At 41.8% G+C, this 14,282-nt stretch overlaps 2 protein-coding genes across 4 annotated transcripts in view; one reads left to right on the top strand and one right to left on the bottom strand.

Moving 5' to 3' along the window:
* The window catches only part of LOC144495804 (ATP-binding cassette sub-family C member 8-like), a 201,691-nt gene extending 199,210 nt beyond the window's left edge, over positions 1-2,481 (bottom strand). Inside the window, exon 1 of one of the 3 annotated variants that reach the window (XM_078216299.1) lies at positions 2,407-2,481. The gene's annotated coding sequence lies outside the window, so the exon portion shown is untranslated. Of the gene's footprint in view, positions 1-1,963; positions 2,372-2,406 lie in introns of those variants that run through there. The other 2 variants (XM_078216298.1, XM_078216300.1) reach the window with 2 other exon arrangements.
* The window catches only part of sbspon (somatomedin B and thrombospondin type 1 domain containing), a 49,389-nt gene continuing 36,605 nt past the window's right edge, over positions 1,499-14,282 (top strand). Inside the window, exon 1 of the mRNA XM_078216304.1 lies at positions 1,499-1,830. Coding sequence (XP_078072430.1) covers positions 1,635-1,830 — 196 coding nt within the window. The 5' untranslated portion in view covers positions 1,499-1,634. The remainder of the gene's footprint in view (positions 1,831-14,282) is intronic.

The following is a 14,282-nucleotide window of genomic DNA, read 5'->3' as shown; positions in this document are numbered from 1 at the left end:
CGACTTCCGGTTTTGAAAAAAACCTCCGATTTTAAACCCAAAATTAACTGAAAAAATAATTAATTAATTAAAGTCAGAAAACCCACTCTCTTACCCTCAGCCTGCTCCTGGGAACAAATCCCTGATATTAACAACTGATATTAAACCCAAACAACTGAGATTAAACCCAAACAACTGAGATTAAACCCAAACAACTGAGATTAAACCCAGAACAACTGAGATTAAACCCAAAACAACTGAGATTAAACCTAAACAACTGATATTAAACCCAGAACAACTGATATTAAACCCAAACAACTGATATTAAACCCAAACAACTGAGATTAAACCCAAACAACTGATATTAAACCCAAACAACTGAGATTAAACCCAAACAACTGAGATTAAACCCAAACAACTGAGATTAAACCCAAACAACTGAGATTAAACCCAAACAACTGGGTTTAAACCCAAACAACTGAGATTAAATCCAAACAACTGAGGTTAAACCCACAACAACTGGGATTAAACCCAAACTGAGATTCAATCCAAACAACTGAGATTAAACCCACAACAACTGAGATTAAATCCAAACAACTGAGATTAAACCCACAACAACTGGGATTAAACCCAAACAACTGAGATTAAATCCAAACAACTGAGATTAAATCCAAACAACTGAGATTAAACCCAAACAACTGAGATTAATTCCAAACAACTGATATTAAACCCAAACAACTGAGATTCAATCCAAACAACTGAGATTAAACCCACAACAACTGAGATTAATTCCAAACAACTGATATTAAACCCAAACAACTGATATTAAACCCAAACAACTGAGATTAAAACCAAACAACTGAGATTAAAACCAAACAACTGAGATTAAACCCAAACAACTGAGATTAAACCCAAACAACTGAGATTAAAACCAAACAACTGAGATTAAAACCAAACAACTGAGATTAAAACCAAACAACTGAGATTAAACCCAAACAACTGAGATTAAACCCAAACAACTGAGATTAAACCCAAACAACTGAGATTAAACCCAAACAACTGAGATTAAACCCAAACAACTGAGATTAAACCCAAACAACTGAGATTAAACCCAAACAACTGAGATTAAACCCAAACAACTGAGATTAAACCCAAACAACTGAAACTAAATCCAAACAATTGATATTAAACCCAAACAACTGAGATTAAATCCAAACAACTGATATTAAACCCAAACAACTGCGATTCTAGTTGCATGCAGTCGGCTTCGCGAATGCAGTCAAACAACATTAGAAAAGACAGTTAGAATTTATCTGCAAATTAAAACATTAAATCAATGTCTCTTGGAAACTCACCAAACCGAAGAGACCTTCACCGCGAGGCTACTTTGATGGTAAATACAACCCAATGCATTCCAAAGCATCCCCACTGACAACAAATTACTTTCGACAGGTCTGCAAACCGAGGTATAGTTGAGTCAAATTACAGGAAAAGGTGTTTTTTCGTAGCATTTATTGAAAATGGGGACAGCGACATTATGATGCCCATGGAAGGGAGTGTTTCAGCAACCTCAATACATCTTAAGGTATTGGAATTTATATTTTTAATATTTATGAGCAAAAGGCTGATGTATATCAGATTAGGTCGTCAGACAAATGTTGAGAAAACCCGGGCAAGTCCGACCTCACCTGAAGCGAAACACAGGATTTAAACCTATCGTGGGAAACCAATTTCTGCCAAGTTTTTCAGTCAGATGCAGAGACAGGTTGCAGCTTCACATCACACAACACCGGATGAATTCGCCAATTTGCCGACCTTTGGTTTATCACAAGGAAGGTTCTGCTCTACCGGGTAAACAATAACTGAACTCAACTCAGCAGGTCAGAGCAGCCTGCAAACAAAAAAAAACATTTGCTGACAGCGGTCACCCAGTATGCACACTTGATTAGGAGAAAATGTAAAAGGGGTTGGAAATAGGTCGTACTCGCCCTCCTCAGCCGAGACCGGACTTTGTCGCTAGGGCCTATAATGGTCCTCGGACTCGCCGCGGAGAGGCAAGCCGCCTGACAGCGTTGGCGGACCGCCAGCCCTCCCCGTCCAGGGAGCCCCACCTGAGTACGGGCCTCTCCGGTGACGTGACTGCAAACCGTTTGCCGTGGGCGCGAGGACAAATTAACCGCCGCATCCCCGGCGCGAGCGTCATTTCCCCGGCCGCCCGGTTACTGGAAGGAAGGAGGGGGCGGGGAGGCAAGGCAGAATGTCCTGCACTTTACGCCGGCTCAGGCCTTTCCAGACTCCCTCCCGCACTCGCTCGAGTTTAAGAAAGGTTATTTTCAAGTTTGTTATTTTTAAAAAAACAGGTCCTGAAGGTATGGCTTCTGTACCAGAATAAAATAACAGCACAAAAAAAGTATTTTTGTCATTCACCTCTCCTGTCACGCTGCAGAGTAACTGTCAGGCGACTGGCTGCTGTGACTTTTGTTTTCTGATCAATTGGGTCGTCCAGGTTTCATTTCTGCCTCTTTTGTAAAAAAAAATAGACTCTAAAAATGAAACAAAGCGGTGAACCTAATATTGACTGATCGTAAGTAGAATTTATAATTTGTCTTAATTTCATCGGCACAAATCATTGTGGGGTATTCATATAATTTTGGTAGAGAAACACGTTTTCTTAACCATCGTTTCACTAACTTGAAATAGAAATGCAATTATGTCCCCCAGTATGCATTAGCTGATATATTCATCCATGGGATATGGGTGTTGCTGGCAGGGCTAACATTTGTTGCCTTGACTGAATGATTTGCTAAACCATTTCATCGAATCATAGAATCTTTACAGTGCAGAAGGAGGCCATTCGGCCCATCAAGACTGCACTGACAACAATCACACCCAGGCCCTATCCCTGTGTTGTAGGTAAATAATACCTCTCAGATAGTAAGTCAAAGTACAGTGAGCTTTATTCTCAAAAGCTTTCGGGAAAGACCTGGCACCTTAACAGCGGTTCACCAGATCTCTCACTGAACACAAGAAGTGTGGATATTTATATATCATGGTTCCTAATACCAGTCACGAAACAAACACTAGACCAGTCATGAATTAAAGTCCATTTAACAGTCCTTGATCACGAAGCACGATGCAACTGGCAGCCTCTGACCATAAACCAGAGTGTATCTGGCATTCTCAGGTCACGAAGCACCAGTCTTCCGGCAGCTGTAGTCACAATGCAGTCTTGGGTTCCCTGCTCTTCCCGCAGCTTTTCCTTTGAAGTGACTGTGTGGCCCGTGGCAATCCCAGCGGGGAGTCTTCCTGTCAAACGGCCGTTATCGCACTCCATATCTTGAAGCTGCTTTCTTTGTTCAAATCACACACAAGCTTGTAGACAAGGTAAGACTTGCAATGTCTACAAACAACATTTACATTTGACTGTCTGTCTTCATAAGAATAAAAGTAAAAGAATGAAACCATGAATAAATAACTTATATTAATGCCAGGAGCAGTATAAACCTGGGGAGATTAGCCACAATGAAGGGTTATGTTTGTGATACATTCTGGGTACAAAATACATTAACCCTTTAGGTACAAAATACATTGAGTACAAAAAACATTAACCCTTTCCCTTCTTCAATCTCCCCTTTTGGTCGAGGCCAGATCCAAGCATGGCCCCATGACCAATTCAGAGCCAAATGTTACCAGTATATGGGCCTACCTCCTTCGTCAGGAAGTCTGCCCCTTCTGCCTGTACACTTGCACTCGGCATAATTCGGGCTGTTACCGTATCACAATAAGTGTTCAATAATGTCATACAAATACAGCAAGCAATAACAATTACAATTAATACAATCAACCCATGCATCAGGTATGATCCCCACGGCCCAAACCATTGCCCCAGCCATCCCGGAGGGTTATAATTATGATATTGGCTCCCTTCATCCCGTATTGTCTTCGCTACTCGTTTGATATGATCTGCCAAACGAGTTATATTTTCCGAATCATCTGGGATATACGTGCAGCATTCGGATTCAATTATAGCGCACGTTCCTCCCTGGAAACCCAATACATAATCAAGTGTCAATCAGTTCTGTAAAGCAACAGTCCGGCGACAACCTCGGCTGATACTTCAGAGAAGGCTGTGCTCACCTCCTCGAACCCGTCTCTAGTTTCATTTGCAATTCTCTCTAAAGTCGAGGCCATATGTATAAGTTCCTGAGCTGCTTTTGCTGTCCCATAAAGTGGGAAGGCTATCATAAAGAACCGTTCTGTCTCACTAATGGTGAATATAGGGTACCACATATGCCAAATAACACGATCCTGCACAATCCCAGGGAAGCCATTGGTAGGCATTGTCTCCACAGACAAAATAGGTACCATTATATGCAGTCATGCCGCTCATATAAGTAGAGCAGAGGCTGACCAGGACATCAGCAGTGGGGCAATGGATTGTAATCTGTTGCACCAAAGCCCAGGCACCACTAGTGACATTAACCTGCTGGGTACAGTAGCTACGGCTAACAAGTATGGTTCCATTTCTTACCAAGCAGATAGATCCCCCTTGTTGGTTTTTCACAACATGCCTGATGGGGTTTTAAATGTCATTTTCCTTGTCCTGTCTTGGGTTCCATTCTGATTCAAAATCCACTCAACCATTCCCGGAGTTGACAAACGGATAAGGAATGAAGGACTTTCCCCTCTTTCCTCCGTGCATGGGAATATGTAAGCAGACCCAGCACTTGCTCAAATTTGACTGTAATGCATACAAGTGAGACATATACATGAAAGTGTTCACGTGATGGGGTCTGATTTTAGAGGATTGGTACAATGATCGCGTGGATCGGCCAAATCTCATGTTGATGTACACATCCTCCCGAGCCCTCTGCTGTTGCCGGGTACAGGTCCATTCCGGTCCCTCAGCTAAACACCGAAAATTCCAGTGACACCACATTACATTGCATGGGAGACCCCAATCACCTCGCCCCTCCAACAGAGATGGCAACATGGTATGGTTAAGGAATCCCGAGCAGCGGTCCCTACGGGTTACCTCCCAGGGACCTATTCCATGTGTCGGAAGGTTATAATAGACAGAACTATCATTACAGAGATGCTTGCGATGCTCTGTCCCCAAGTCTACACAATTTCACCTATACTTCCCCTCCGTGACTAGCAGGGCAAGGGTCGTGAGAAGCAGCAAGAGAATCATCCTATCACTTAACTAATAACCCGCGCGACCGTTATACAATGGAGCAAAGGCTATACCGCCCGCGCGCAACTTCCTGCACACCCGTTCAGCTTGCTTGGACGTCAACCGTCTCACATATCTGTGAATTAAGCACACTACACAATTTTTAACCTCATAGGGGCCCTTCCATTTAAGGGCGAACCCAGGTTTGTCAGGTAGTGTTTTTACTAGGACGCAACTTCCCGCCCATCAGGGAGCATTTCAAGCTCTCTCTCTGTGTCTCTTTGTTCCTGATTGTCTTTTACCAATTTGCGCATCCCTTTTAGTTGGGTGCTTAGTTCCAAAACACATCTCCTGAATTCATCCTTTAGTGAACCTACATCATCGCCCGTCCTGTCATTACTGCATAAGGGGTTAATCCGGTTGTCCGGTTTGTGGTAATTCTTAGCCTCATCAGTATAGTGGGCAATATCTCTGTCCACATTTTCCCGATGTCTGTATGGCTTTAGCTAGTACATTATACAGTTAACTACACATTCCCCCTTCCATAGAAAGCTTAGTGTGAATTAAATAACACTTTACACTGGCTTTTTGGCTGCAGCTGGACATCCATTCATTTGTATGTAATCCCATCAAAAGACATTGCATTCCCCATTAAAATCACATGCCATACAGCTCCAATCTTTATATGATGTACTCTTACATTATATCTAATTTGATCATTTGTATGGCGAGGAAAACAGGAAGCTCCTACAAAATTATGTTTTATCCATACACAACATATAATATATAACTATATTATACAAAATTGGTGAAGGCTTTTCAGGATTTGATTTTATTCTCAGGTCTATATGGCAGTGCTATACTGTATAAAAATAATCAAGCAGCAGTTGTATCATACCACTTTACACATCAAAACCGTAATATCCAAACCCCTTTAATCCAAGCCATTTCCAATTTTAAACTAAGCTCCAGATCAAAACCCCGCACTCGAAGAAAACAACAGGCGCCAAATCAAAACCAAAGTAGTACAACAATAGTTAATTAATCAGTAACGTTTTGGTTTGATTTTAACTGGCTAGACTTTAAGCTTGGCAGTGCTCTATATTTGACAAACCTTGAACAATAGATAGCACATAAAATTTCAACGGCAGTACATAACCTGTAACCCCACGTATTTACCCTGCCAATTCCCCTGTCACTAAGGGGCAGTTTAGCATGGTCAATCAACCTAACACACACATTTTTGGAGTATGGGAGGAAACCGGTGCACCCAGAGGAAACCCGTGCAAACATGGAGAGAATGTGCAAACTCCACATAGACAGTCATCCAAGGCCGGAATTGAACCTGGTTCCCTGGCACTGTGAGGCAGCAGTGTTAACTACAGTGCCACCATGCCACCCATTTCAGTTAAGTTAATCAGGTTGCTCTGGGAATGAAGCCACATGTAGGCCAGAATGGGTAAGAATGACAGGTGAGTTTTTAACAATAATTAAATGCCACCAGCTGCTATGGTGGGATTTGTGTCCATGACTCCAGAGTATTATCATGGGCCTCTAAATTATGAATTTAGAAACATAGATTGGCTAACTAATAGAAGGCAAAGAGCTGGGCTAAGAGGAACATTTTTAGGTTGAAAACCTGTAACTAGTGGAGTATCACAGGGATCAGTGTTGGGGCCACAATGATTTATAATACATATTCATGATTTGGACAAGGGAAATTAACATACTCTTACCACATTTGTGGATGAGACAAAAAAGTGGGAAGGCAAATGGTGAAGACGACACCATGTAGGAAAAGTGAAGTTATGCACTTAGGAAGAATAAAAGAGCTGAATATTGTTTAGATGGAGAAAGACTGCATAAAGTTGCAGCACAGAGGGGTCCTCATGCATAATCACAAAAAGCTAGCTCGCAAGTTCAGCAGGTAGTAAGGATGACAAATGGAACATTGGCTTTTATTACAAAGGGAATGGAGTATTAAAATAGGGAAGTCTTGCTAAAACTACACAAGCTACAAGTTAGACCACACCTGGATTACTGTGAGTAGTTTTGGTCCCCTTATCTAAAGAAAGATACACTGGCATTGGAGACAGTACAGAGAAGATTCATTAGGTTGATTTAGGTTATGGATAGATTTTCTTATGAGGAAAGGTTGAGTAGGTTGGGCCTGTACTCATTGGAGTTTAGAAGAATGAGAGGCAACTTTAATGAGACATATAGGATACCAGGGTAGATGCTGAGAGGTTGTTTTCGCTTGGGAGGAGTCTAGGACCAGAGGGCATAATCTCAGAATAAGAGGTTGTCCATTTAAGACAGATGAGGAGGAATTTCTTCTCTCAGAGGGTAATGAATCTGTGGAATTCTTTACCACAGAGGGCGAGTTGTTAAGTACATTCAAGGTTAAGGTAGACAGATTTTTAATCAGTAAGGGAATCAAGGGTTACAGGGATAAAACAGGAAAATGGAGTTGAGGATTATCATAACAGATCAGATATCTAATTGAATTGCAGAGCAGATTCAAAGTAGTGGCCTACTTTGCTCCTACGTTTTATGGTCTTATTGCCAATAGGGCACAACTTTTACCTTAAGGGGAATGACTGATTTCCTAATGTAATAAAGTGCAGAAGAATACTAACAAAATATATCTTAATTGGGTTACTTCAGTACTTTTTATAGGTTACTTTGGTCTCTCTCCAAGCAAGAACCTCCTTGCCCAACAAGTAAACTGACGTTATGAAGCTAATGTTGAAATTCAAATTTGCTTTGTGCTACACAACCCAACCTTTATTAGAGTTAATTCATGATATGGAGAATATAACAACGCTTAAAAATAATGAAGAGACAGATTTATGCGCATTAATAGTGAAATTTGCAATGCAGTAGAATGCTGTTGAATGGATGTATTAATGCTGATCCACTGCATCATTGCTGCTGGTTGACTGGGCAATTATTATTCCAGTGGTAACATTTCTTTAATGTTGAAGTGATAGCAACAGCAAAAATATCATTTCCAAACATCATTTCAACAGGGACAATGGTCCTATATTCTGTTTTGCCCCTTGGGATTATGGGTGAGGCATTCTTGTGGAATCTCAAGTATTTCTGAAACCAGAAAGGCTGCTCTCTCTGTCCCTCAGTTTCACAAAGAATTTATCCTCAGCTCATTCCTTCTATTTATTGGCATGTTGCCGCATCAACTACAAGCTACAACTACAGTTGCTTTCACATGTACACTGAGGATACATTGCTTTACTTCACCACCATCTTTAGCAACCTCTCAAACCCTTCCCTGCTATCATACATCTGAGATATAGAATGGGTAAGTCAAAGCTTGCTTCATTGTCAATGATTCCATAATTCCTCCCCTGACACACTCTCAGCCAGAATGAAAACATTCAATTAGCCTCAGTGGGCTGAGTTTTGAACCCCATATTCATTCCATCACCAAGCCTGCTAATTGCAACTCTACAACAGTTTCCACTTCTGCTGGGGAGACAAACAGATGTCAAAGAGTTAAAATGATTGAAAAATAATCAGAAGTGAAAAAAGGAAAATCCTTTTTCATGATTGGTTAGGATTTGGAATGCACTGCCTGAAGAGGTGATGGACATAAATTCAATAATGGCCATAAAAATTAAATTGGATAAATATTTGAAGAAGAAGAAAAATATTGGAATATGGGGAAAGGGGGAATGGAACTAACTGGATTGCTCGTCAATTTTTGGGCAGCGTATTGCGGGGAGGCAGATGGGTCGCTCCACCACCACTGCCCCCACCCCCCCCCCCCCATAGCAAAGTTAGCGTGGAGCCCTCAACACCAGCCTGCCTCACAGCCATATAATACTTTGGGGGCTTAATTTGGGCAATGTAGGGCTTTGCCCCCCACTGGAAATAAAGTCCCACCTCCAGGAACTGTTGGCCCATGCTATTGGCCAGAAGCTCCATCAGTCCTGGCAGTACCAAGAGCGCATTAATGGGTGCTGCTGGGACAACAAGCAGGGCTATTGATCCTGGAGCAAGGTAAATCCAGGGTCTTGAGGAAGACGAATTAGAGCAGTTCAGGGAAGGGGGCTGTGAGTAGTGGGTTGTGGAGAACAGATGGGTAGAAAGAAAGGGGGGTATTATGATTGGGGAACTGCCCCAAAGGACACCCCCTTAAGATAGTACCCCCCTTTGAAAATATATTTTTAAAAAGCAGCCTAGCCACTTCTACCTGACTGCCCGCACCAACCATTTTATGGTATGCACAGCATATTATTGGGGTCAATTATCTTATTAAACTCAATTGACCCTTGAAATGGGGGCAGCAAGTTGGCACAGTGGTTAGCACTGCTGCCTCACAGCACCAGGGACCCAGGTTCAATTCCTGGCTTGGGTCACTGTCTGTGTGGAGTTGCACGTTCTCCCCATGTCTGCGTGGGTTTCCTCTGGGTTCTCCGGTTTCCTCCCATAGTCTGAAAGACATGCTGGTTAGGTGCATTAACCCGAACAGGCGCCGGAGTGTGACTTCATTGCAGTGTTAATGTAAGCCTTACTTGTGACTAATAAATAAACTTTACTTAATGTTTATTATCAGAGTGAGTTCTGGGATGGACGGGAAGGTGGTGGGTGTAAGTAGGGCCCGGTAGATAAAAGGTAAATGTGGGACTGAGTACACTACTGCCCACACAATGATGCAAGAAGATGCATGACTCAGAGCCAGGATCAGTCTAAGGATGGACAGAGCTAGGTAAAAATGTAGATTTGAATCAGCTCCATACCTATACTCTTTACTATAAATATGTATATAGTTATGAGTTGTTAATTACTTGCTGTCGATATACTCAAGCCTACAAGGCCTACTTCATAGTGTCCAAAGCAGGATTCTTCATGGTGTCAGCATCAGGATCAAAACTCTGATCCTCTCGAGAATGCTGCAAAACTAAGAAAAAGGAGACCAACAGATTCTGCACTGAACCTATCTCCCAACTGAGAAACCTTGCCAGAAAGAAAATAAAGAAAAAGTTCCAGAAACAGGAGTACCTGGCAGCAAACAAGCAAGGTCAAAGTCTTCCTTAAACAGAAGACTGCATTGCATTGTTTTTTGGAAGTCCAACTTCAGCAAGTAGAGCTCAGAGCCTGCAAGGGTGAGATAATTTTTTTAAAATTCCAAGTGAGTCAATCCTGAGAAAGCCTTTTAAGTCATTCAGTCAGACGGGCTGTTTGAAAGCAATCCATCACTAAACCCAATCCCATGAGTGTCAACACATGACTCCCAAGTCCTACAAAAAAAAATTAGATTTAATCCACTATGGGTACTTTGTGACCGTCCAAGTTCAGGAACAGAAAGTCCGTGGTTCTTTTCCAAGAGTTCCAATGCATAAAGTGATAACACTTAATGAATGAAATCAGCAGCCAGCTGACCTACACCACCAATGCAGTCCCTTCCTTTTCAGGTAGAAGCATGCACGCACCATCATTTTGAAAAGCCCTCCAAAATCAGGCAAGTGTGGAAACATCCTTTGCTCAACAAGAACTGGCAGTGCCTCAGTGTAAAATAGTGGGAATGGGACCAATAATGTTAAAAAGACAAGCCTAAAGGCTTTGTGCTTTAACGCGTGGAATATTTGCAATAAAGTGGATGAATTAATCACACAATTAGATGTAAACGAGTATGATATAGAGACATGGCTGCAGGGTGACCAGGAATGGGAATTGAACATCCAGGGGTATTCAATATTTAGTAAGGACAGAAAGGTAAAGGGGTTGGAGTTGCATTACTGGTTAAAGAGGAAATTAACACCATATTGAGGAAGGATATTAGCTCCGACAATGTGGAATCTATATGAGTAGAGCTAAGAAACATTAAGGGGTAAAAAACATTAGTAGGGGTTGCATATAGACCCCCAAAGTGTAGTGGTGATGTTGGGAATGACATTAAACAGGAAATTAGAGATACATATGATAAAAGAACATCTGTAATTATGGGTGATTTTAATCTGACTATAGATTCAGCAAATCAAATAATTCACAATACCATAGAGAAAGAATTACTGGAGTGTATACGGGATTATTTTCTGGACCAATACATTGAGGAACCAATTAGAGAACAGGCCATTCTAGACTTGGTATTGGCAATCTAGTTGTTTGTGACCCCCTTGGGGGTCAGCGACCATAACATGATAGAATCTTTCATCAAGATGGAGAGTGATGTAGTTGATTCTGAGACTAGGGTCCAGAATAAAGGAAACTACGATGATATGAGGCACGAGTTGGCTATGATAGATTGGGAAACATCACTTAAAGGGATGACAGTGGATAGGCAATGGCAAACATTCAAGGAGCGCATGGGTGAACTGCAACAATTGTTTATTCCTGTCTAGTGCAGAAGTAAAGCTGGAAAGGTGGCCAAACCATGGCTTGCAAGGGAACTTAGAGGTGGTATTAGATCCAAGGGAGAGGCATACAAATTGGCCAAGAAAAACAACAGACTTGAGGATTGGGAGCAGTTTCGAATTCAGCAAAGGAGAACCAAGGGGCTAATTAAGAAGGGAAAAATATGAAAGTAAGCTTGTGGGGAACATAAAAACTGACAAAGTTTCTATAGGTATGTGAGGAGAAAAAGATAAGTGAAGACAAATGTAGGTCCCTTACAGTTGGAAATGGCAGACCAACTGAATATATACTTTGATTCTGTCTTCACACAGGAGGACACAAATAAGATACCAGAAATGTTGGGGAACACAGGGTTTAGTCAGAGGAAGGAACTAAAGGAAATCAGTATTAGTAGAAGAAATGGTGTTGGGGAAATTGATGGGATTGAAGGCCGATAAATCCCCCAGGGCCTGATCATCTATATTTTAGAGTACTTAAGGAAATGGCCTGAGAAATAATGGGTGCATTGGTGGTCATCTTCCAAAATTCTATAGACTCTGGAACAGTTCCTATAAATGGGAGGATAGCTAATGTAACCCCACTATTTAAAAAGGGAGGTAGAGGGAAAACAGGGAATTATAGACCAGTAAGCCTGATGTTGGTAGTGGGGAAAATTCTAGAATCCATTATCAAAGATTTTATAGCAAAACGTGACATGATTGGACAGAGTCAATGTAGATTATGAAACAGAACTCATGCTTGACAGGCCTACTGGAATTCTTTGATTATGTAACTAATAGTGTTGATGAGGGGGAGCCAGTGGATGTGATTTATTTGGACTTTCAGAAGGCTTTCGACAATGTCCCACATATGAGATTAGCGTATAAAATTAAAGCGCATTGGGTTGGGGATAGTATATTGAAATAGATAGAAAACTGGTTGGCAGACAGGAAACAAAGAAAAGGAATAAACAGATTTTTTTCCAAGTGGCAGGCAATGACTAATTGGGCACTGCAGAAATCAGTGCTGGGATCCCAGCTGATGACTATATAATTATTTAGATGAGAGAACCAAATGTAATATCTCCATATTTGCAGATGATACAAAGCTGGGGTGGGAGGGTGAGCTGTGAGGAGGATGCAGAGATCCTTCAGCGTAATTTGGACAAGTTGAATGAGTGGGCAAATGAATGACAGCTGCAGTATAATTTTGATAAATGTGAGCTTATCCTCTTTGGTAGCAAAAACGGGAAGGCATATACTATTTGAGTGGCCGTAACTTAGGAGGGGAATGGGCAATGAGACCTGGGTACACTAGTCACTGAAGATAAGCATGCAGGTGCAGCAGACAGTAAAAAAGGCAAATGGATGTTGGCCTTCATAGTGAAAAGATTCGACTGCAGGAGTAACAATGTCTTGCTGCAATTATACAGGGCCTTGGTGAGGCCACACCTGGAATAGTGTGTATAGTTTTGGTCTTCTCTGAGGAAGGATGTTCTTGCTTTGGAAAGGAGTGCAGAGAAAGGATTACCAAAGTGATTTCTGGGATAGCAAGACTGATATATGAGGAGAGATTGAATCAGTTAGGATTGTATTCGCTGGAGTTCAGAAGAATGAGAGGGGACCTCATAGAGACCTATAAAATTATAATGGGATTAGACAGGGTTGATGCAGTAAGGATATTCCTGATGGTAGGAGTGTCCAGAACCAGGGGTCATAATCTAAGGATAACCCCTATATAGCTGGCCTAGCTCAGTTTAGGACTGAGATGAGGAGAAATTTGTTCACACAGAGAGTGGTCAGCCTGTGGAATTTGCTACCACAGAAGGCAGTTGAGGCCAAAACATTGTATGTTTCCAAAGCAGCAGTAAGATATAGCACTTGGGGTGAAGGGGATCAAAGGATATGGTGGGAAAGTGGGATCAGGCTATTAAAATGGATGATCAGCTAACTGCGATTTCGGCATAGTTGGTAGACACTCCAACCACTGTGTACATATCACAATTTCCAGCTATGTCCAGAACCGCAAAGGATGCTGGAATCTCATAGCAGTCTCACACTATCAACAAAAAAATACATGAGCATGCTACTCAATCTTCTTCTTGTCACCGGAACATTCTTCCTCAACCTCAGAGAGCTTTCTGCTGGTCCACATGAAAAAAGAAGAAAAGACACTGCCAAGTCAGATGCTTGGAGTAGATGCATGAGAGCACCCCAATCTGCAAGTTTCCCTGCAAGTTACTCACTATCCTGACTTGGAACTATATCACCAATCTTTCACTGTTGCTGAGTCCAACTTCTGGAAGTTCTTCCCTTACTGCATTGCCGGTGTAGCTACATCACATGAACTGCAGTGGTTCAATGAGGTAGTTCACCATTGCATTCTACAGGTGAATTAGGGAACAGTTGTAATTCACTTTTCCCCTTTTACTGCTAAAAAGGTTGTGTATTTTTCTATTCTTTCAAGGGCTGTGGGCATCGCTGGCTAAACCATCATTCATTGCCCATCCCTAATTGACCTCAGAAAGGTGGAAATTAATTATTTTCTTGACCCTATTCCTTATGTGTGTAGGCACACCCACAGTATTGTCAGGAAAGGAATTCCGGGATTTTGACCCAGTGACAGTGAAGGAATAGTGATATATTTCCAAGTCAGGATGATGTGTGGCTTGGAGGGAAACTTGCAAATGTTGGTGTTCTCATGCATCTACTGCCTTTGCCCTTCAAGGTGGTAGAGGTTGTGGATTTGGAAGGAGCTGTTGAAGGAGCCT

This window comes from Mustelus asterias, chromosome 7 (assembly GCF_964213995.1).
Source record: "Mustelus asterias chromosome 7, sMusAst1.hap1.1, whole genome shotgun sequence".
NCBI classification, from domain to species: Eukaryota; Metazoa; Chordata; class Chondrichthyes; order Carcharhiniformes; family Triakidae; genus Mustelus; species Mustelus asterias.
This window is presented reverse-complemented; position numbering and strand designations above follow the sequence as displayed.